A 24,859-nucleotide genomic window follows, 5' to 3' on the forward strand; every position below is an offset into this window, starting at 1 on the left:
TTCTCATGAATATAGCGTGGAGAGTTCAACCTTAAATCATGAAACAAACAATCTGATTATCTTGCACAAACACGAGCAGGCAGGCAGTAGACACTTCCTTCACAATATTGGTTTTGTACATTAAAACAGGAAGGTGGGAACTAAACCAGCGTGAGTCCCGAAAATAAAGACAAAATCATTAGTGAATACATGCTGGGAAAGAAAATAAGGATAGAAATGACGTTTTGAGTGTGAGACTTGAAAATAACGAGAAGGAGAGAAAAAAAACCCTAAAAATATCCCTTTTCTTTTCTCTGCTACACCGAAAGAGACCTCGGGTCTAAAATCCATTTCTCCCCTTTTCTTTTCGCAGCATGTGTTCACATGTTCTGAATTTTGAAATCAGAGTTTGACTTTCCTGAAAAATTCCCAAGCACCAGTTGCACAAATCTTATATCAATAAAGGTGAACAACTGAAAAATGTATTTGGTCTAAATTGGTCTAAGTGAAACATTTTCTGATCATTTTGTTGGACATGGTGTTGCGACTTTTGAGTGGTTATATTTGCATCATATGAGGAAACTGATTTTTTTTAATAGAATTAAGCAGATAAAACACAATTTTCTTATTTAAGAACTTTTAATTTGTAATCCATTGATCCAGTTTAAAGCCATGGAGAGCTGGTGTCTGTTTGCGACAGCACTGAGTGCAGAATATGAACAATCTTGGATGAGACACTAGTCCATCACACAACAAATGTTTAAAAATTACAAATGAATGAAATGACAATGGATCATAATGGCAGCACTTGTTTTGTTATAAAACTGTTTAATGTGATTATTAACCACTGTTCTCACACATCCTCTGAATTAACTACATGTCTAAGAATTGAAAAAAAGGGTTGAAAAAAAAACCCTCTAGCATTTCTCTTATGTATAATACCAAAGCAGTTCCATTCAAATGTGAAAATTAAATAGTGTGTGGAGGTCTGTGTGTAACATAGCGAGTCCGCGACACGGAAAGATTGGCCAGTTTTAAGAACCAGCATCGTCACACCATGTTTTAGCAAAAATGATGGCATGCAATTCTCTTCTGGTAGCTCTTGCATTCTGACCTCTCTGAGTGGCAGACTCTCCTACTCACAATTATTTTGGTCCTAGAATTTGACTAGGGGTGCGGCAGGTGCACTTTACGAGAATGTTTAATGCCACCATTAATTGCAATTGGGCTGTGGTTCAAGAAAAATAATATGAATATGCATGTAATCGACATATCCTGCTGTACACTTCTAATGTTTTTTTCTTTGTTCGTGCAGTGAGTCCACTCTTTCCTTCATAAACATTACCTTTATGGTTTTCTTGTTATGTAAATAATTTAAAAAGTAAATAGGATCCCTGCCTTGCTTCCCTTTCCACTTCTAATTCTGCTACTCTTTATTTCAAAGAGGTTTCAGTTTCCAGTATACATACTGTGTATCTCTAACTGACTTTTAAGGCATCTCAACTTTTCAAGTTCAAGTTTATTGCCTTGTGTACATATTAAGATTAAATTCTTACTTGCCTTTTTCTTCAGTGACAGTAATACAAAGCCACACAAAAAAAGACATCAGCATACATATATATATATATATATATATATATATATATATATATATATATATATATAGTCACACACGCATGTTTAGGAAGCAACTAAAGGGCTCAAATACATGTAATTCCACGCTGGACCAGGGGGTGGCGAAGTGTACTGATTCTCTCTCTCAATCTCTTACATACCATTCTAGGGAAATCCTGCCTGGCTCTGGGGCAGTCAGCGACATCACTTCCGGTTCCGGTCCTGATGACATCACTTCCTGTAATGGCCTTTAAAGCCATCATCTTGTGAATATTGAGTTAGTTCTGTTTTGGACTGAGTCGTGTGAACATGGATCTAATGATTAAGAAGTGTTGCAGCTGGGAACAATTATATAGGTGGCTGACCCAATCCTTCGCAAGGTCTTTATTCTTACAGTGGCGTAGTCGGCAGGATGGAAAGAACCCAGAAGAAAACGGGACTGGACCTGAATCATAGCCAAATGGGCAATTACACAGTTGAGGTATTAACTCTTGGGTCATGAGTTTACACTTGTCACGGACCATGCACCTTTACAGTGGATGTCCCTGCACAAGGAGTCGAACTCGTGAGTCACTAGGTGGTTCCTAGATCTACAACCTTATAAGTTCTCGTTCGTTCATCAGAAGGGTTCTCTCCATTCCAATGCCGATGCTCTTTCTAGCATTCACGACCTATTGGTGCAGGACGCCCGACCCGACGAGTCTGGGCAATACTGTCACACACGCGTGTTTAGGAAAAAACTAAAGGGCTCAAATACATGTAATTCAATGCCAGACCAGGGGGTGGCGAAGTGCACTGATTCTCTCTCTCAATCTCTTACAGACCGTTCTAGGGAAATCCCGCCCGGCTCTGGGGCAGCCAACGACATCACTTCTGGTTCCGGTCCTGATGACACCACTTCCTGTAATGGCCTTTAAAGCCATCATCTTGTGAATATTGAGTTAGTTCTGTTTTGGACTGAGTCGTGTGAACATGGATCTAATGATTAAGAAGTTTTGCAGCCAGGAACAATTATATGGGTGGCTGCTCCCAACCTTTGCAATGTCCTGTGGTCTTTATTCTTACTATATATATATATATATATATATATATATATATATATATATATATATATATATATATACACACACGTAACTACAGTATATGCAGGACCACATACAGTATTTGTGTTACTGCGACTGACTGTCCAGTAACCTTATGACTTGCAGATTCTCTCCCAGGTGTGAGTGCCAATGACCCTGTACTGTTTGCCAGAGGGGAGGAGTGAGAAAAATGAGCGCATACAATGGCTGCGGCCACCGTTTGCTTTTCTGAAGCAGTGAGTGATGTATATGTCCTAAATGTTATTGCTCAACCAGAGGGTCAAAGTCTTGTTTTATGTCTTTGTTGTTCAATTTTGAGTTGTTGACTTATGTTAATGTTACTTTTGTTTTAGTACATGGTTTGTTTTCTTTGACTGTGCCATGTTCCATGAGTTTTGTGGGCGGTCCCTCCTGGAAGAGGGGCCACCTGACAATTATTGCCAGAAACTGCCCTCCACCCTATAAATTCAGAGGGCTCAGGGGATTCATTTTGAATGTTCTAGGAAGCTGATGGGTGTTACTAGTGTTTTTGCTATTTTGATTTATTGATTCTTTGACCATTTTGCTCTGTTTTTTTAACTTCTTCAATGATTTGTGTGTTGGGACTTGTTTTGTCCTTACTGGCAACTCCTTTTATGGAGCTTAATGTACTTACAGGGCAATTTTGTAATAATAACTCTTGCCAGGGTTTTTGACAGGATTTCTTCCTCTAGTAGGCATTTTTGGAAGTGTTCATAGACCTCTTCAGTGCTTTGGGACTCCTTGTCATAATGTTAAACAGAAGTAAACTGTGTGATAATAATGTCCTGTGATAATCTGTGCCATCTTCAGTACTTTAAAATCTTGTGTACCAGGATTGATGCAGCCAGTGAGGATGCACTCCACTGTGGTAAGAACAAACAGAGAAATGGAATCCTTCCTCAGATGTCTAAGTACAGGCATTGAAAAGCGTTCGGTGCAAGGTATGCAATTGGATGTTCACCCATCTACTTTTCTTATTCAATTTACTTATTAGAGGGTTATAGAAATAAGGCAGGAACCAAGCCTGTATGAGACACCATTTCCTCAAAGGGCAAAGTCAATTACACAGCCTAATTTTCTGCCAATTTTAGATTTGAACAAGAATATAATAAATTGAACTCTGGAGGGAACCCACACAAACACAAAAAGTACAAGAATTATACCAAGGTGTGCAGCAATGTAGACCTGGAATTGGATATATGTCTCTGAAAATTAATATGGTACATTTCTCTAGGGATAAATGAAGAAATAGATGCCACAGTTGAAGTCTTGTGACAAATGGACATGACAGACAGAAATGTGAGGGTTTGAATCAAATTTGAAAGACAATTGTCATCTGATTACTATCAGACACCATGAACAATGTTTAAAAGTATATGAATCTTCTTACTATTTCTTATAGGATTTATTTCACATTTCTTTACTTTGGGAAATTAATCGTAACAGTTAAAAGAATCCCATTTTGGTGATAGGTAACAGGTAAAAGAATCTCAAAACCTGATTTATAATTAAAATCTTAGGAAAAGAATTCTCTGAATGTTTTGCAATTGCAGACAAATTAACCAACATATGTTCAAAAGCCCACCACCTTTAAAAAATGTGTTTAATTTCAATTTGATAAAATACAACTTTTTTATACATGCACTTCAGAGACTCAAGGATCAACATCAGGGCACATTTGCTCTTATTGGACCATTTTGCAGTTGCCAGTTAGTGTGATATGCTTGTCTTTGGGATGTGGGAGAAAAACAGGAGAAGAAAAAACACACAGACATGGAGAGAACATTTAGAGTCCACACAGGCCATAAACTGGTGTAGGATTTGAACCTACTACTCTAGTGCCATGAGACAGCAAGAGCACTAACCACTCACTCTGCCAATATTTTATTTACTTATGTTTTGATACAAGTATTTAATTGATTCAAATTTTGCAAAAATGATGCACATTTATTGTGTACATTGATATTTAAAACTGCACTTAGCAAGATGCCTGGACTGAAGGCTTTTACTAAATAAGCATTAATAATTACAGTGCCTGTCATCTCCCATTAAATGTCTTCAGGAAACTGCCAGCAATTTATAAAGATATGCAGATATTTTATTTAATGGATGCTTTAAGCTTTAAATGCTGTATTAAAGGCTAAATTCCTATAATTTCTAGGAACAGTATTATCTTTTGATAATACAATTTAGCATTTATTAATTGATAGCAGCTTTTTTGTATATTGACCCAAATCCATTAGTGTAATATCTGATATCTTATATCAGAAAAAATGCATATTTTTAGCATGAGGAAATATACAGATGGTTTTTACTAAATAAATTGAAATCGAACTGAATAATGGCAGCTTATTTTCAGAAGGGTGATACACAGTAGACTGGAATGGATATTTTTCGACATGTACGGATTAATTCCAACAAAATAGTGAACCATCAAATTCCCAATCATTTATTAGTAGGCTTTAGATTCAGTTTGTTAATATAACGTTTGTTTTCTAGAACAAGGTATTAAATAACATTATAAAAAGGTATTGTCAGGAACTGCAATGTATGCAGGTTGTTAACAAAGAGTTAGACTTTAGCTGCAAGTAAATGCCTATTAAATTTTGACTGACAGATATTCCAATCCATGATCTGAAAAGGAATGTGTAACTGGTAATAATCAGTCTCGGAAAAACGCAGAGAAACCACGTCAACATTTTTTCTGTATGAAGTTAGACAAAATGTTCAACCCTTGAGATGCTCCAAACCATTGCAGGGCACATTTACATACATACCCACATTGAACTGCACCATTAATTAACCTGAAACTCTCTGAAGAAAACTCCCATCAGGCACCAGGAAAACATTCAAACTAAACACAAACAGAAATCAGATGAAGAATTCAGATGTTTCAAGGTGGAAATCCTAACTGCTTAGTGATCCACACCTTTAACGATGCTCAGTTTCGTTCTTTTCTTCAATTAAAATGCTGTTATCTACTTGAACTTTTTTCTTACTAATTTTATGTATTTTTAACTTTTGTGTTTTATAAACAGACAGTAAATGTTCCTTTTTTATTTTCATATTAGGTTACTACATAATATACTGTACATTAGATTGATAGATAGATAGATAGATAGATAAAAGTTTATTTGTCCACATGGGGAAATTTGGATTTATTCAGAGGCTCCTTAAATAAATATTACACACATACTTTGTTCTGAACATCTTGTAGAAAGCAGTAAATTATTTTTCAGAATAACAAAAATTTTTCGTAATATTTTATCAAATAAAATTATTTTATTACCCATTTTTATATTTTAAATCACTGTGTTACCCAAAGAATTTCCTAAGACAAATGGGCCCTAGTTATAGTTACTTGCATGTATCAGAAATACTATGTAAATAAATGAGTATTTTTCTGTATGCAATATTTGTTGTTGTTGTTGAGAGCGGCTAACATAATTAGATCACTGGAGCTTCTTATTCTTGTGCAAGCTACATACAGTTGCACATGAGTAAAACATTTCTGCTGTAGTTTTCCTATTGACGTGGGGCACAAATTTACAGTATAAGAAACTGTATTCTTTTGAATTCAAACAGGTAATTAGTAGTAATTATGAAAATTTTGGGCAAAAATATAAGTCCAGCCTGTAGCAGATCCTATAATAATACTAGCTTCCGTCAGACTTGAATGTAACAATTTAATCTGTAATCTTGTACCATTACAAAGTTTTGGGGAGTATATTGTATTGGGGGTTTTAGCCCTAAATATTGATGTATCCAAATTTTCTTTATTAGTGGATACCTAATGACACAGATGAAGAATTCTGACAAATTTCAGCTTTTTAACTAGAAGTTGATGAGTGAGTGAGTGAGTGAGTGAGTTATTGAATCATTCAGTTAGTCAGTCACCTTTGTATCTCTATATATATAAAATCCAACGTCTGTCTGTCAGTCCGCTTTTACTACTTAATAGATTTAGATTTTTTTTCTATAATTTGCTTGAACATTCCGGTTGATTTTGCAACATCTCACATCACGCTAAGAATCATAGTTCACGTGCAGGAGCGATATAATCACGCTAATCTGAAACAGAGGGCGCGGGCCAAGGGCGTAGGGGGAAGCGTGATGTCGGGAGTAGGGAGCCAGGCGGGGCTCTCCTTACTCATGCGCCAGCCTCCGTTTCAAATCGGTCTACCTCTGGCCATATTTTGGAGCGTACCTTGCCTCCACTTACATAGTGATAACAAGTTTGTTTATTGATTTTTAAAGTTTATCCTGTTTCACTACTACACAGATGGAGCCGTGGGGGACAGCTAGTTATATATAAAATCCAACTATCTGTGTTAAATTTTGTAAGACAATGAGCCTCCATTATAGTGCTGTCGGTTAATCAGGTGTATGAGAAGTACTATGTAAATAACTAACTGGGATTCTGGGGAGTAATGTTGTGATTAAAGCTTTGGACTGAGGACTTCAAACCTGGCCTTTCATTTTGCCTCCTTTGTCTTGATCACTATTACTACCTGCAGTACTTTTTGTATGGATTTTGCATGTTATCCCTTTGTCTGAATGATTGCTTCCCACGGTCCAAAGACATACAGTTAGTGGGGGGCTCTTAAAGATAAATTGGCTGGAAAAAAGTCATGGGTCTCAGCATTTCATGTGATTTCATACCTCGTGCCTTATTGCTAGCGAGAGATCTCTGTGATGAATCTAGATAAATCTTATGTACAAAAATGATGGATGATTTGCTATTATTCATAAATTACTGACTACAAATAAAAATATAACAACAAGCAAAGTGAATGACAGTTCCTTAACCCTCACTCTCACATCTTTTGTGTACAGTTTTAGCTTCAATTGATGGCAACAGTGCTTTTATATAGCCACATTGTGTTGCAAATGAAAAAGAAAATTATTTTCCTTCAGATTTTTTTTAGCTTCCTTATATAAAAAGTTATCAGGATGTATTTCTCCACACTGATTACTGGCACTTACAGTATAGGGCAGCAGGTCTCTCTGCTTCAGAGTGCTTTTAAAATCCCTTTGACGAGACATTGCCCCCTAGAGGTCACCAAGTCCTAGTACTTGACTCAAGGGTTATTAATTTTCTTGCAAGCCAACATAAATCAAAGGCTCCACTGAGGCCCTTTTTGTCAGTTGGAAGCCCTGATGCTGGTCAGCCACTATAAAAATGTCTACCATGGACAAGAACAAATCCAGCACAGTATTTATGTTTCCTGGAAACTCCTATGTATAAAAGACCATCACAGCACAGACAACATTTGATAATAGATGAGTACTTACAGCTTATTGCTCTATGTTTACCATACTTAAGTATTAACATTATTTTGTTTTACCTGTCTCTGATGCCGCATGCATCAATTTGTAAGTCGCTGAAATTTCCTAGCAGGCCTTGCTGCACTTGAAAAAAATTTATGGGCTGGTTGTTGATGAATATCAGGCGCATGCAACCTTGGAAAGCTAGAGTTGGACTTCTGCAGTTCAGGTCATTGAGGGTAGCAGGGCATCCTGTTAAAGAATATAAAAAGAAGGATATTGTAAGACAATAGAAAAAAGTGAATTTCAAAAATACATTTTTTAGAAATCTTGCGTAACTGCTACATTTCCAGATTCTCAAAATCAGTTTGCTTCATATGGTATTTGAATAGACTGCCTAGTATTGTCCAGTGTAACATTTACCCAGCAACTCACTTTTTACTCTGTATTGGTGAACTATAGTGCAGAAAAGGGTGAGCTGCATTAAGTTATTTTTATTAAACAAGTATATACATATTATGAATACATAATATGCTAAAAATTATTAAATGATTATGAACACACACATCAGCTGATAAAAAACATAAAAATCGTTGCATTGTGTGAACCATAAAGGTGCTGTTAAGACACTGCTGAACTAGAATTAAACCAAGATGAGCGTAAATAAGCCAGCAGAGGGCATCTGCTCAACAAAAATAAAAGTCCAGTAGAAGATATTAACAAATGCAGAAAGCAAAGTACAATCAAGACAAGAATGAATGTAACCACTCTGGGCCTTCTTTCATAGCCTTGATTCTTTGAGTCTCAATGGAGTGACTTATCCACTTGTCCACCTTGGTACTTTTCGCCTCCTTACTCTTTGTCACCATCCTCGTGGTTAATCTTCCCAAAGCTAGTTGAGTCCTGGCTCCTACTTTTCATACAGGACTTCTATTGCTGGAGCAAATCTAACCATCCTTGCTGAAGATGGTTCCAGTTCACTGTTACATTAATTCTGCATTAAAGAGAAACTCCATAATAATAATAGGGATACCATTCCAGAGCTTCCACAGAAAGCTCATAGTGTTTCTAAACTCCTGGGGTCAGATTTATAAAACTTGCATACACACAAAAAGAAGCTCTAGACATATGTATGTAACTTTCAATACAAAATTCGGGATTTATAAAACAAAAACATAATGGGAGAACTTGAATATACTGTATTTACACAATTCCCACCTTGGAAAAAGTGGGAAATGACAACACTCTTGATACAGTAGGCAAATGCAGCCAAACCACCTAAATGATGATTCAGGTGTATAATCTCTTTCTCTTTTATATATTATATATATATATATATATATATATATATATATATATATATATATATATATATAAAATCCAATGTTTATTTGTCTGTATGTCTGTCCGTTTTTCATGAGAGAACTACTTAACGGATTTAGATTGGGTTTTTTCTATAATTTGCTTGAACATTTCGCTTGATTTTGAGACTTCTCTCATTGCACTAAGTATTACATACTTCATTTGCGGTACCAATTTATTTGTGAGAATCCAAGTGAGACACAGCGGGTCATGCACCAGCCTCAGGGCGTATCTTACATCCGCTTAGCTAGCGAACGAGAGAACTACTTAATGGATCTAAATTGTTTTTTTTTTCCATAATTTGCTTGAACATTCCAGTTGATTTTGTAACTTCTCTCATCGCGCTAAGTTTTATAGTGCACTTGCATAATATATATTTGTGCTAATCTGAGACAGAGGCTACGAGCCGGGTTGTTGCGTGACATCAGGAGTGGGGAGCCAGGCAGGGCCCTCCTCGCTGTCCTGTTTCACTTCTACGAAGGCGGAGCTGCGGGTGATAATAGTTAATAATTAATATAGGCCCTTACAGCCTGTTCATAGCCTAATAGTTTGACACAATATTGCTTGTTTGGTGCTGTTTTAAAACAATGCAAATTGCCATATACAAAAGTAACAAACTTTTAGGACCCGGCAGGATTTTTTTCTCATGATGATGTCTGGCTTATTAGCCAATTTAGGCTCCGAAGAGCCATTCAGTTTTCCTAACGTAATTGGTGCAATTGACAGCACTCATAGCGATAAGAGCAGCTAAAGAGAATGACACCTCTTTTGTTAACCATGAGCAGTAACATTCCATTAACACACAAGTCATCTGTGATGACAAGATGAGCCTGACAAATATTATGACTTAGTGGTCTTTGTCAACCAATGATTCATTTATTTTGGGGCAAGATAGTGTTGGTAGATGAGTTGTCCTGTACGTGACTGGTTTGTTGGTGCAGTAACTGTCTGAACCTGCAGTTTAACATATGGTCTATGCTATTGATTGTATCATGTCACATTACATGTGCCAAATAAAAATGGTTGCCTGTTCAGACACTGGCAGCTTATGCCTTTTCGCAACTCAAGAGCGCAGAGGCTAGGTGCTTGAGTGCCATGAGGGGTGCATAATAGGATTCCTCAAAGGTGGTGGTATCTGGATGTGTCAGGTGGGAGGCTGCACTGCCAGCCAAAGAAGGTCTCAAAACTATGCTAGTTTATGTATGAGAATGATTAGCAAAGTCCATATATGGTTGTTCTAGGGTGGCAGTTGGGCAGGGCCTGAGGTGTGTTCACATACACTTTTTGACTAATGTTAGGTAGATTGCCCAGAGGGGACTGGGCGGTCTCTTGGTCTGGAACCCCTACAGATTTTATTTTTTTCTCCAGCCTTTGGAGTTTTTTTTTTGTTTTTTCTGTCCACCCTGGCCATCGGACCTCACTCTTATTCTATGTTAATTAATGTTGACTTATGTTTATTTTTTATTGTGTCTTCTATTTTTCTATTATGGGCGGCACGGTGGCGCAGTGGTAGCGCTGCTGCCTGCAGTTAGGAGACCGGGTTCGCTTCCGGGTCCTCCCTGCGTGGAGTTTGCATGTTCTCCCGTGTCTGCGTGGGTTTCCTCCGGGCGCTCCGGTTTCCTCCCACAATCCAAAGACATGCAGGTTAGGTGGATTGGCGATTCTAAATTGGCCCTAGTGTGTGCTTGGTGTGTGGGTGTGTTTGTGTGTGTCTTGCGGTGGGTTGGCACCCTGCCCTGGATTGGTTCCTGCCTTGTGCCCTGTGTTGGCTGGGATTGGCTCCAGCAGACCCCTGTGACCCTGTATTCGGATTCAGCGGGTTAGAAAATGGATGGATTTTTCTATTCATTTTGTAAAGCACTTTGAGCTACATTTTTTTTGTATGAATATGTGCTATAAAAATAAATGTTGATTGATTGATACACACATGTACAAGATGACTGTGATTTGTAAAGAGTAAATTGTGTTACAAATGTGCATATGCCAGAATTTATAAATCAAATAATTTTTTGGCATACACATTTTCTGTTTTTTTGGCTAGCGCTTATTTTAAAGCTCAAATCTGCAAAGTTTTATACACAAGACCCTTGTGAAGTAAAAGGCCCTTAAAGGGCTACATGTCACAGGCAACCCCCAAGTTGACAATTTCACATCAAGGATAATAATTATGTGGTGTTCTTTCCCACGTCAATGTCAACTCAACATGTAGTTGGGTCAAATGCCCTCTTGTCATCTCTCACATCTTCCTACTATCTTTGTTTTATAAAGAGACTGATGATTATATAGTGTGATGACTATAACTGTCCCATCTGTCCAGTCCCCATTTTACAGTAGGTGTCCCTACTTGATGTACTTCCAGTTCACCAATTACATATAGGGGAAATTTAATGCATACATTTCCACTATTCACCCCCCAGAGGACATAAATAAATAATTTTAAAAAAGGAAGAAAGAAAGAGCATGCTCATGAAGAAATATATATGCATAATTTTATAGAAGTCTATCTTTTTCCATTTTTTTGTTTACCTTACATTTCAGCCTTTATATTAAATGTCTTGCCTTTTGTTCACAAAAGGTAAATGTTGGCAGCTATACTGATTAAAAAAATTAAAAAAGAAAAGAAAACTGGCTGATACAGAATGATGATTTGTGATATTTGTCTTCACAATCAATTCTTGGAAGAACAGCAAATGTTCCATTACAAAACACACCAAAGCATGCCAGTAATAACAGAAGTGGAACATACTGTGCCTAGAAGTACATTTTGCAACGGAAGAGCACAGGACACAGCCATTGAGTCAAAACCATTTCCATGGAAACTGGATGATACAATGTACTGGACAGAAGGCGTGTTAAGTTTTATCAGGTGTGAGTGAGATTCAGCCCAGTTGGTAAACAGGACTGTGATTTTATGAACGGAGTTCTGATTTATACTATAATCAGGCCCTTGTGGAGTTGCAAGGACAGTATGCTCTACTAGATGGAGTTGTGGGTCAAGACACAGATTAGCCCCTGAGCTGGAAATGTTTCCAAGGGAACTGAAAGTGACCTGTAAGTGCTGTTGAGCTGGGCTTAATAGAGCCTGCTGCCCATAAGGTCGGACATTGAGCTTGGATGGATGGATGAATGAATGAAATTTACTGTCTGTACAGGCTAAAATAGAAACTTAATCTCCCAGACCCTAAGTATAAAAAAATCATATATTCATTATTGATTCAACATGGCTATAAAACAGTTGAACTCATTGACTTTAACAAGAGAAGCGTGTTTCTGCCAAGTTGCTATAATATTATATATGAACTCACTGAGTTTATATTTATTTTCTGTGCACCAGGCTAATTCAAGGTTATTGTGTGTATGGTGCTATAAAAATCATACTGAATAAAGTGAAAAACATTTTTTTTTATCTGAAGTCTGCAAAACAAATTTCTCATATTATTTTCAACAATGCTATCATAAATGTAGGATGTGTCAATATGCCAGTGTTCATACTAAATGATCTGTGATTCAGATAATTGCAGTCTCTGTTAAAGTGAATGAATACAACTTGATAAATCAGCTTTAAATAAACTATACATATTGAACATACTGTAACAACCCAAGAGGGGTGGGACACAGAGGAATTGACTAGGATGCAGATAAATTGCAATGGTCATCACAGAGTTGTAGAAGATGTGAAGGATGTCGCTTCCCATATTAAGGGAATGCAGTCTCCAAAGGAAAAAGAGCCTGCTCTACCCTTTTGTATATAGTTCATCTGTGTCCCAAGACCATTGAAACCTGTCATTAATGTGGACCCCGTAACCTCGCGTCCACTCCTTCAATAGTGAGCAGACATAGAGGTCTTATGGTGCAGTGAAAGACAATAATCATTTCCTTGTTTTTGCTGATTTCAAGGGGCAAATTTATACTATAATCAGGCCCTTGGCGAGTTGCAAGGATAGTATGCTCTACTAGATGGAGTTGTGGGTCAACAAAGAAATTAGCCCCTGAGCTTGAAATGTTTCCAAGGGAACTGAAAGTGAGCTGTAAGTGCTGTTGAGCTAGGCCTTAATAGAGCCTGCTGTCCATAAGGTCAGACAGTGAGCTTGAATGGATGGATGGATGGATGGATGAATGTATTTGCACCAAGAAATAAAGTTCTCCACCTAACTCCCCACATATTCAGAATATATGCTGTCTGGGCACTGGACCACCTGTTTAAAGATAAGTTCACACACAAAAAAGGCTGGTTTAAGTACAAGTTAGATTTTTTTTGGGAGGGGAGTACTCCATGTCACATGGTAGACAGATTTGAAATTCACCAAGTAGTTAAGATGTGTCCTAATGGTTTAAGCATACCTACTAATCCAGTACCTCCAAAAGGAAAAAAGAGGGACAGAAGCTAAACAAGGCATTCAAAGAGTCAAGGCAGGCTGCCATACCAGCTTCCACCTGTCAGAATGAAAGCTTCCTGAATTTGCAGCTTTCATTTGTGGATTTCCTGGAATGATTGTGTTTTGACACATCATGTATATTTATAGTAATAAGTGGGTCTCCATCACACATTCTAATTTACAGAGGTATTTTCAAAGAAAAAAGGTACACCGCAAATTTAAAATTTATACTACAGAGTATTATCCTACCACACTACTGTTGCCTGTGTATTAATCATTGGCAGGCTATGAAAAGCAGCTATTAAAATTATGTGGTTAACAGCACATAAGGCCATAGTCATAAAATAGCAACTAGAAGTTTATAGGTCTATCAACAACTTTATGTCTGCCACTGCACTAACATCTCACAATTATGGCTTTTAAAGGAAGAATAATGCACTATAGTGGAGTTGTTCTCAACAATAAAAGTTATTTATGTCTTATAAACAAAGAAGACTTTTAGCACAACAGCAGTAGCTTTCCTGATCCTGCAAATCCTTTACGGCAGTATCAACTATGTCTAAATTAACCGGACAAACCAAGTTATATGGTTCAACTCAATTTTTTGATAAACTTTTCAATTATGGTGACTTTTCTGTAATATGTGTTTAATTATACTACAGAAAGATCTGTACTAGAAAAAGAAATCCTGCTTGCTGAAAAAAAAAAAAATCCTGACTCCTGAAAAATCATTTGGTTTCCTCATTGCAAGTATGTATATACAGTGGTGTGAAGGCCTTAACACATATTTTATTATACACTTCTTGTTCAAATATATTCCTTAGAAAGGAACGTTACAGACGTAATGCTCCAACTAGAGAGCTAAAATGTTACAGTATATCTCTAACCTTCTGTTTGAAATTTCTTTTCAGAAATGACTTTTTCCATACACACTAACCCAGCTCTGTGTTTATTAATCTCTCATTGGTATAATGCTTAACATGCTGGTGAAGTGGTTACCTCTGCTGTTATGCAGTTCCAGGTCCTGGGTTCATGCCCAACACCAGGTCACTGTCAGTGTTTAGTGTGCATGTTCTCCATGTGTCTGTATTGTTTGTTTTTATCTTCTAAGATCTTCAGTTCTCCTCCACATCCTAAAGATGTACATGTTAGGTTAACTACCAATTCAAAACATGCCCTGTGATACACTGTCACCATTTCGGGGGTCGGTTCTTGCCTCTATGTCAAATTAATGTTATTCTATGAATAATGTAATCATTAACAATTAAATTGATTTTAGAACTGCTGATTGCTTGAATTGAAACTTTTAATGTTATTATAGCTTAAGGTCTCTAGGGACTGCTGGTCTGAGTTGGCAAAACTTTAGCTTCACACAGTGTTAAGGGGGGCTTCAGAAGAAAAATATTTATGTCATTATGGTTAATAAAGCCTGAAAGTTTGCATGTAAAGGCAACTGGACAGAAACAACCAGGCAGAGTGAAATCCCAGTACTCATTTTTGTATCTGTTTGGGATCCCACTAAGGAAAGGCAGTTGGACAACCAAGGGTTTCCTAGACCAACCTTTGGTCATCCAGAAGTATCAGATATACATGGTAGGATCCACCCCTAGGTGGGATGAAAAGCAGAATACTCTAAGTGTAATTGAAATTTAGATAAATGTCATTTACAACAGCAAGTTATTTTACAGACAATGACGGGATTTGAAAAAATGCAATATTCAGCAAGAAGGTGACAAGCAATCCTTGCATTTATTTTCATTCAGTAATTACCATAATCTGTATTAAATTAATATTTGGCAGCACTGAATGCAAAACACAATTCAACTATAGATAGGATGCCAGTCCATCATACTCACTCACGCACTCATTCACTCAAATGAGACCAGCTTAGAATAGCCGACTGAACTAATATAGTGTCTTTGGGATGCAAGAGGAAGATCAAAGGCCACATAGACATAGCCAGAATGTACCAACTACACATATTTTATACCGTTCTCCATGCTGCGTTTGAACCCCAGACTCTTGAGGAGTAAGACAGCAGTCTTAACCACTTAGCCTCCATAAGTAAGGGTTGAATAAAAATGTAGGTTATGGCAGTAACCATCCCTCCGTGCTGGAATGCTTAGCGTAGCCAAACCACCTAACAGCATGTCTCTGTACAACAAGGGAAAAAAAGGGAATCCTTAGAGGATACCCATGGAGAAAGCAGGGAAAATATGTAAGATATGCTACTAACATCCAGTTAAAAACTGCTATAACAACGGACCTATCATCATGGAAAGGAACAGAAGCTTTATACAGTATGTGAAATTGTCAAATTATAAAGTCTCTTGATTTTGAGTTGGAAACATTAAATGCGTAGATTTCAACACCACACCCAAAACAGGAAAACAGAATGGGTACCATCAGAAATGGGAGCTAGACAGGAATCAGCAACAGTAAGATACCATTATATCACACCAGGCCAGGGCTGCATAACTTAATTATATACATTTAAAAAAAATCAGCTATGAGAGGCTGATGTTCTCTGTCTATTTCAGTAGTAGTCAAGTATCTGTTCTGTGTAAATTAAAAGGAAAAATTGATTTGTTTGTAATTCTATGAAATGGTTAAGCAATTTTGACACAAAAAGGGAATACTGCTTCAGGGTGTATTCTAGTATAAGGCAGAAATGAAATTCACAAGAAATATATACTATGATCTTGAACTATTAGATACAGGAATTTTATTTAGTATTGTATAATGTGTATAATAAGTTCATAGTAATGGACATTTGTACCCTGACTATCCCATGGGCTTAGGTCTCTAACTGATGCTGGAAATTATCCCAAAGCACTATTCTATTACAATAATGCAAAAATACCCAGTACATGCTGAAAAGAAAAGTTACTGCATTTGAGATGAAGTCTAGTGTGTGCTTTTCAATTGCAAAGTACACATAATCTATGCTGTGGTAACCAGGCATGATATTAATTATAGCTTTCCAAATCCAACAGCTTCATTAGACTTAGTATTTAAAAACGATCCACAGTAAACCTACCAATTAACCTTTCACACTTATTGTCTTAACATCAAGAACTAATGTTACATTCTGAAAATAAATTCAGTTTGAGCAATGTGTTCATAAACTGAAACAAATTATAACATTTGTGGACTCTCAACCAGAACAGGATATACTGTAGTTTCTTGGGGTGCACAGCTCAACAATGTTAAAACACAATAAAATGCTCTAATAGTGAAGGGAGATGAAACCATGGCCATTGGTAAAATAATAGATAGATAGATAGATAGATAGATAGATAGATAGATAGATAGATAGATAGATAGATAGATAGATAGATGAGAAATGACCTCAATAATAGATAGATAGATAGATAGATAGATAGATAGATAGATAGATAGATAGATAGATAGATGAGAAATGACCTCAATAATAGATAGATAGATAGATAGATTGATAGATAGATAGATAGATAGATAGATAGATAGATAGATAGATAGATAGATAGATAGATAGCATTTACTCCCCCGGGTGGAATTGAAGAGTCGCATAGTATGGGGGAGGAACGATCTCCTCAGTCTGTCACTGAAGCTACTCCTCTGCCTGGAGATGACACTGTTAAGTGGATGCAGTGGATTCTTCATGATTGACAGGAGTTTGCTTAGTGCCCGTCGCTCTGCCACAGATGTTAAACTGTCCAACTTTACTCCTACAATAGAGCCTGCCTTCTTAACAAGTTTGTGCAGGCGTGAGGCGTCTTTCATCTTTATGCTGCCACTCCAGCACACCACCGCTATAGATAGATAGATAGATAGATACTGTAAGAAACTGTTTTCTTCAGACTCTCTCATTTTTTTCCCTTTCTAGTAAGTTTGAAGATGACACACAGTTTGAAAGATTAGTTCTAATTTTATTTAGTGCATTTCTTTTTGTTCAGTAATATTTTTTTTAGAAAGAGGGTATGGGGGCCCTTAATTTATAAGTGTGATCTTGGATAGGGATGCCAAGCACCTTGGGGCAGGCACACGAACATCAAAGCCTCTTTTAACATTCAACATGTTCACTCTGGTCTAAAAGCAGAAATGTGTAAATTATATTAAACTCAAACACTGATATTAATTATTCACAATTAATGATGATTATAAGGATCTGACCTTACGACTGACTTTTCTCAGATGACCCCAAAGCAAAATAACACAGCAAATTCAAATTAAGCAAAGATCACACAGATATGGTTACACAGAGCAAGCTGACACATCCCGTAAGTCATACCAGCATGTATTAATAAAACTGAAAAAAAATTCTATAAGAGGGAATTATTCCTTTCACTCTATGTTTCCTCATTATTATCCTCAAAGCAAATTTGCTAAGGACACACAGAAATATATCTAGAGAAGAAGTGTGCTAACTATATAATAATTAGTGGTTATCTGTCAGGCACAATTAGAGTCATTCAATTAGAATAATTGCCGCTGTGCCACTCTCCCAGCTGTATTAGATTTCATTGGTTTGCATTTCCTAATATCCTGTATTTTGAGACGTGCTGCTATAACTTTTTATACACATATTACTGATGCAAAAATTACTCCTTTTCTGTTACATGTTACTGTACTGTGCTCACAAATGGTGAGGCAGCTGGTAAAAGCAGCTAAATAGAAACGTCTCAGGTTTCATGCTAATGTAACATTTGACATTCATCATTTAAATATATAAGAAAGCAAGCATTGAACTCTCTAACATATATTAAACCAGTAAAATGCAAATGCATTAAATAATCCAAATTACTTTTTCAACCAGAGCCCACCACATTAAAAATGGTGATAATTTCATGCTGTATATTAGTTTAGATGAGAACAATGGCAACACCACAGTTACAATTGAGAATATTTCTAATTTATATACAAAGAGTAAGAAGCTAAAGGTACAATATACAGTATATTAAATGTAAACTTAATGAATAGAGAATCATTTATTTCCAGCTATCATTCTCCGGTGTACAGTTATTTCAGAAGACTATGATCATCAATTATTTTATGAATATAACCAAAAAGCAACAGACTTTCTCGGTTATTAATGTGTTTAGTTTGTTTTAATGTATAAAACAAGTATGTATAGCATAATAACAAGAAAAGCAGAAATGTACAGTATAGAGGTGCCCTGGCAAATGGTCTCATTTTTCCCACTGTCCCTGAACAGTACTACATAAAGTTGCTTACAAATAATGTTTTGTGTTAAAGTAAGTTCAGCATTTGTGACAATGGTGGCTGATGTGTGGGGCTGTAGAAAACTATATAATTTAAAATGTCCATAAAGGATGGGCAGCATGGTGGTCAGTGGTAGTCCTCCCTGTGTGGAGCTTGCATGTCCTCTCTCTGTCTGCGTGGGCCTTCGGGTGGCCTTGGGTGCTTCGGTTTCCTCCCACAGTCCAGACATGCAAAAATTGAGGTGGATTGGTGATATTGAATTGGCTGCAGTGTGTGGTTGGGGTTGTGTGTGTGTGATCGCCCTGTGATGGACTGGCACCCTGTCCTGGGTTTGTTCCCGTCTTGCCCCCTAGGCTAGCTTAGACAGGCTCAAGCACCCCCCACGACCCTATCCAGGACTAAGCGGGTTGAAAACTGACTAGATAAAAATAAAGGATACCTTTCAAAGTGAGAAACCCTTCCCTTACTTTTCCTGTGAAATAGCTTTCAATTCCTAAAATATATCTTCATTTAAAATAAGGAATGCATTGAAGCACACCTTTAATTCAAAAGTAGCTTTTGAATAGGAAATATATTGTGTAATTTGAGTCGAATTTCCTGACACAAATTCAAGTTAAGCCCACACACTTACTGTACAACATTGAATCAAGAAGTAATTGGGCAAATGAACTGTCAGTTGGCCTTTTCCTAATGATCACAGGCCATAGAGATTTATTTCTTCAGGGATTTGTGTGAACTCGTGTATTGTTTTTCTCACCACCATTGCCAGCTTTCCTACCTTTTATGCTTATAAATTATTTACTTACATTAATGCTATTAAGGGATTTATGAACCTATTTAAAAAAAAAACATTTCTACTCTCTCCACCATTCTTGCTCCATCTCAATATACCATATAAATAAATCAAAAAATTGAATATTGATTCACAAATTATATATAATTATATATAGTTACTTATATATACTGTATCTTAATATTATATGATTAGCTATTTTATGTCTTATTTTAATTGTATTGTAATTCCAAAATTGTGACATGTTTTCAATTTACCAGTAGAAAGTGTACTACAAAAGCAATAATTATTTGTATGATGGGTAATTCAGACAGTTTTACTCTATATATGTTTACGCACATAATACAGCAGTGTTTTTGGAATGAAAATTGTGATAGGCCAACACAGACCTGCGAGAGAGACTCTGTCAGAAGGGATGGAGGATGTGTGTGCATGTGAAAGAGAAAAGAAAGAGAGATGATCAAACACTTAAAGGACAGAACTTACTAGGCCTACTCTTCTGTTTAAATCCATTGGCCAGCGGAATTGGCTGCACCAATCTTGGGAAAGATCCAGGTTTAGACTGGCTAATGGAGTCAGAGAAAGTAAGTGTAGTTGATGTTGCCCTTGATGCAGGATGAGGCATAGCTGACAGCATGCATGTGGCAGAAAGAAATCATTGAAGAGAAACATTGAAACAGCCGTGGAAGATCAGAAAGATGGCAGTGGGATTTGAGAATGGCCAAGGAAGCAGATGGCTTCCAGTAAGCCATACATGAGGGAGTAAAGGAAAGAGACAATACTTTTCACAATGTATTATGCTACCAACACCAGTGATGATAAAATATCAACTGAAAAAAAATGGGGATCTATCAACATATTGTTAAACAATTACAGACTGTTATAAAAGATATCTCAACATTAACATCAAATACTCAACACCAAATGCAGAAAAGCAAATTAATTTTCATAACATTTCTAATCTTTGTTTAATGATCCATGTGCTATATTTTATTGTACATAAGTAATCAACATGATTTATGATAATGATGCCGGCTTCTCCAGAATAACAGGATGTACAAGTTCATGCACCCTTTAAATCGTATCACAAAACAAAAAAAAAACCAATGGGCTTCTTTAAAGGGCAAAACTGAAAACATCAGGCTGTGTATGCAGCCATTTGAGCAAAGGTATCTCTGGAATGCTGCATCTGGAAACAAGTTAGCAACACTAAGCACCAAAAAAAGATCACCTACCCAAAAATACATATTTTTTCTAGATGCAAAATTATATTGAGAATATCATTAAAAACTGCCAAAATTTGATTATGACAACTAAGTTGACTTTTCTATAAACATATATATACTGCTCAAAAAAATTAAAGGAACACTTTTTAATCAGAGTATAGCATAAATTTAATGAAACTTATGGGATATTAATCTGGTCAGTTAAGTAGCAGAGGGGGTTGTTAATCAGTTTCAGCTGCTGTGGTGTTAATGAAATTAACAACAGATGCACTAGAGGGGCAACAATGAGATGACCCCCAAAACAGGAATGGTTTAACAGGTGGAGGCCACTGACATTTTTCCCTCCTCATCTTTTCTGACTGTTTTTTTCACTAGTTTTGCATTTCGCTACCGTCAGTGTCACTACTGGTATCATGAGGCGATACCTGGACCCTACAAAGGTTGCACAGGAAATCCAACTTCTCCAGGATGGCACATCAATACGTGTCATTGCCAGAAGGTTTGCTGTGTCTCCCTGCACAGTCTCAAGGGCATGGAGGAGATTCAAGGAGACAAGCAGTTACTCTAGGAGAGCTGGAGAGGGCCATAGAAGGTCCATAACCCATCAGCAGGACTGGTATCTGCTCCTTTGGACAAGGACAAACAGGATGAGCATTTCCAGAGCTCTACAAAATGACCTCCAGCAGGCCACTGGTGTGAATGTCTCTGACCAAACAATCAGAAACAGACTTCTTGAGGGTGGTCTGAGGGCCCAACGTCCTCTAGTGGGCCCTGTGCTCACAACCCAGCGCAGTGGAGCTCGATCGGCATTTACCATAGAATACCAGAATTGTCAGGTCCACCAATGGCACCCTGTGTTTTTCACAGATGAGAGCAGGTTCACCCTGAGCACATGTGACAGATGTTGAAGGGTCTGCAGAAGCCATGGAGAATGTTATGCTGTTTGTAACATCATTCGGCATGACCAGTTTGGTGGTGGGTCAGTGATGGTCTGGGGAGGCATATCCATGGAGGGACGCACAGACTTCTACAAGCTAGACAAAGACACCTTGACTGCCATTAGGTATCAGGATGAAATCCTTGGACCCATTGTCAGACCCTACACTGGTGCAGTAGGTCCTGGTTTCCTCCTAATGCACGACAATGCCCGGCCTCATGTGGCAAGAGTATGCAGGCAGTACCTGGAGGATGAAGGAATTGAAACAATTGAATGGCCTTCACGATCCCCTGACTTAAACCCAATAGAACATCTGTGGGACATTATGTTTCGGTCCATTAGGCGCCGCCAGGTTGCTCCTCAGACTGTACAACAGCTCAGGGATGCCCTCATACAGATCTGGGAGGAAATGCCACAAGACACCATCCGTCGTCTCATTAGGAGCATGCCCCGACGTTGTCAAGCATGCATACAAGCTCGTGGGGGCCACGCAAGATACTGAAAAGCATTTTGAGTAGCAGAAATTAAGTTTTTGAAAAAATGGACTAGCCTGCCACATCTTCATTTCACTCTGATTTTAGGGTGTCTACACAATTGAGCCCTCTGTAGGCAGAAAACTTTTATTTCCATTAAAAGACTTGGCATCCTTTTGTTCCTAAGACATTGCCCTGTCGTTATTTGTATAGATATCCAACTTCATATTGAGATCTGATGTATCTAATGTGTTTATTTAAAGTGTTCCTTTAATTTTTGTGAGCAGTGTATATATAACAATATATGTTAAATAACGGAAACCAATTTAGTTCATTGTTGCACAATAGCACCATCTTCTAGGACATGGGGACAAAGTCCCATGTGCACATAATGCAGAGAGGCAACTGACATAAAACATATGATATTCTGATCTTGCAAGCCATAATAATACTCATTCTTCTCTAACTCTGCTTCAAGTTTCACTTTCATTGGCCATTTCTGACCCCCATCATACAACTTTTTCTGATCTGAATCTACCATACCTAAATCACTTAAATATCAGAACTTCACTACACCTCTTTTGCCAAAATTTACTACATATTTAAACTTATTATAACAGCTTCTCCTCTCACATGTTTTTAACAAACTTTATGCTAAACACTTGCATTTTTTTTTGACTGTCATATGTTCAACTGCTTTGTTTCCTTCAGGGATGTGGTGGTTTATGCCAGTTAGGAGTTAGTTAATACAAATAGGTGCTCACACTGGCAGGACACGTCCACAACACAACATTTTCATTTGAAAACATACATATTAGTCTCCACACTATGCCTGTGTTTTTAACAGCTTGGAAACAAAGACTTTTTGAAAACACTCTGCAGAGCTATATACTGTACTTCTGAAAATACCATCTCATTGTTGCAATGTGGATGGGTGTAAACTTTAGACTATCTGAAAAGGCAAACTCTGCTGATAGTCACCCTCACAGAAGTAAACTATATTCCAACATAGTGGAAGATTTGCTTTCAATTATGCTTCCTGGCCAAATTGGCAGCAGATCATGTGCATATTAATATATTTGTTATTATATGCTTGTTGAATTTGATAACTTACTTGCATCTGATTCATGACTATTGCACGTTACATTAGATAGATAGATAGATAGATAGATAGATAGATAGATAGATAGATAGATAGATAGATAGATAGATAGATACTTTATTAATCCCAAAAAGGTGAAATTCACATACTCCAGCAGCAGCATACTGATAAAAAAAACATATTAAATTAAAGAGTGATAAAAATGCAGGTAAAACAGACAAGAATTTTGTCTAATGTTAACGTTTACCCCCCGAGTGGCATTGTAGAGTCGTATAGTGCGGGGGAGGAACGATCTCCTCAGTCTGCCAGTGGAGCAGGACAGTAACAGCAGTCTGTCGCTGAAGCTGTTTTTCTGTCTGGAGATGATGCTGTTCAGTGGATGCAGTGGATTCTCCATGATTGACAGGAGCCTGCTCAGCGCCCGTTGCTCTGCCACGGATGTCAAACTGTCCAGCTCCATGCCTACAATAGAGCCTGCCTTCCTCACCAGTTTGCCCAGGCGTGAGGCGTCCTTCTTCTTTATGCTGCCTCCCCAGCACACCACCGCGTAGAAGAGGGCACTCACCACAACCATCTGATAGAACATCTGCAGCATCTTATTGCAGGTGTTGAAGGACGCCAGTCTTCTAATGAAGTATAGTCGGCTCTGACCTTTCTTACACAGAGCATCAGTATTGGCAGTCCAGTCCAATTTATCATCCAGCTGCACTCCCAGGTATTTATAGGTCTGCACCCTCTGCACACAGTCACCTCTGATGGTCACGGGGTCCATGAGGGGCCTGGGTCTCCTAAAATCCACCACCAGCTAATTGGTTTTGCTGGTTTTTAGGTGTAAGTGGTTTGAATTGCACCATTTAACAAAGTCCTTGATTAGGTTCCTATACTCCTCCTCCTGCACACTCCTGATGCAGCCCACGATGGCAGAGTCATCAGCGAACTTTTGCACGTGGCAGGACTCTAAGTCGTATTGGAAGTCCGATGTATATAGAGGCTTAACAGGTCCGGAGAAAGTACAGTCCTCTGCGGCGCTCCTGTGTTGCTGACTACAATATAAGACCTGCAGTTCCCGAGACGCACATACTGAGGTCTGTCTGTAAGATAGTCCACGATCCATGTCACAAGGTATGAATCTACTCCCATCTCTGTCAGCTTGTCCTTAAGGAGCAGAGGTTGGATGGTGTTGAAGGCACTAGAGAAGTCCAGAAACATAATTCTTACAACATCACTGCCTCTGTCCTAGTGGGAGAGGGATCGGTGTAGCATATAGATGATGGCATCCTCCGCTCCCACCTTCTCCTGGTATGCAAACTGCAGAGGGTCGAGGGCGTGGTGGACCTATGGCCTCAGGTGGTGAAGCAGCAGCTGCTCCATGGTCTAATATCAGTTAATATTTCATGTTAGTGTCAGCAAATTCCTTATCA

General features: G+C 37.8%; 1 protein-coding gene across 1 annotated transcript in view; it reads right to left on the minus strand.

Annotated features, from left to right (window-relative positions):
- Positions 1 to 24,859, minus strand: part of LOC120531252 (contactin-associated protein-like 5) — a 558,720-nt gene that overhangs the window by 227,239 nt on the left and 306,622 nt on the right. Inside the window, exon 10 of the mRNA XM_039756501.1 lies at positions 8,045 to 8,216. Coding sequence (XP_039612435.1) covers positions 8,045 to 8,216 — 172 coding nt within the window. The remainder of the gene's footprint in view (positions 1 to 8,044; positions 8,217 to 24,859) is intronic.

The sequence above is a fragment of the Polypterus senegalus genome, chromosome 6 (genome assembly GCF_016835505.1).
Source record: "Polypterus senegalus isolate Bchr_013 chromosome 6, ASM1683550v1, whole genome shotgun sequence".
NCBI lineage: Eukaryota > Metazoa > Chordata > Cladistia > Polypteriformes > Polypteridae > Polypterus > Polypterus senegalus.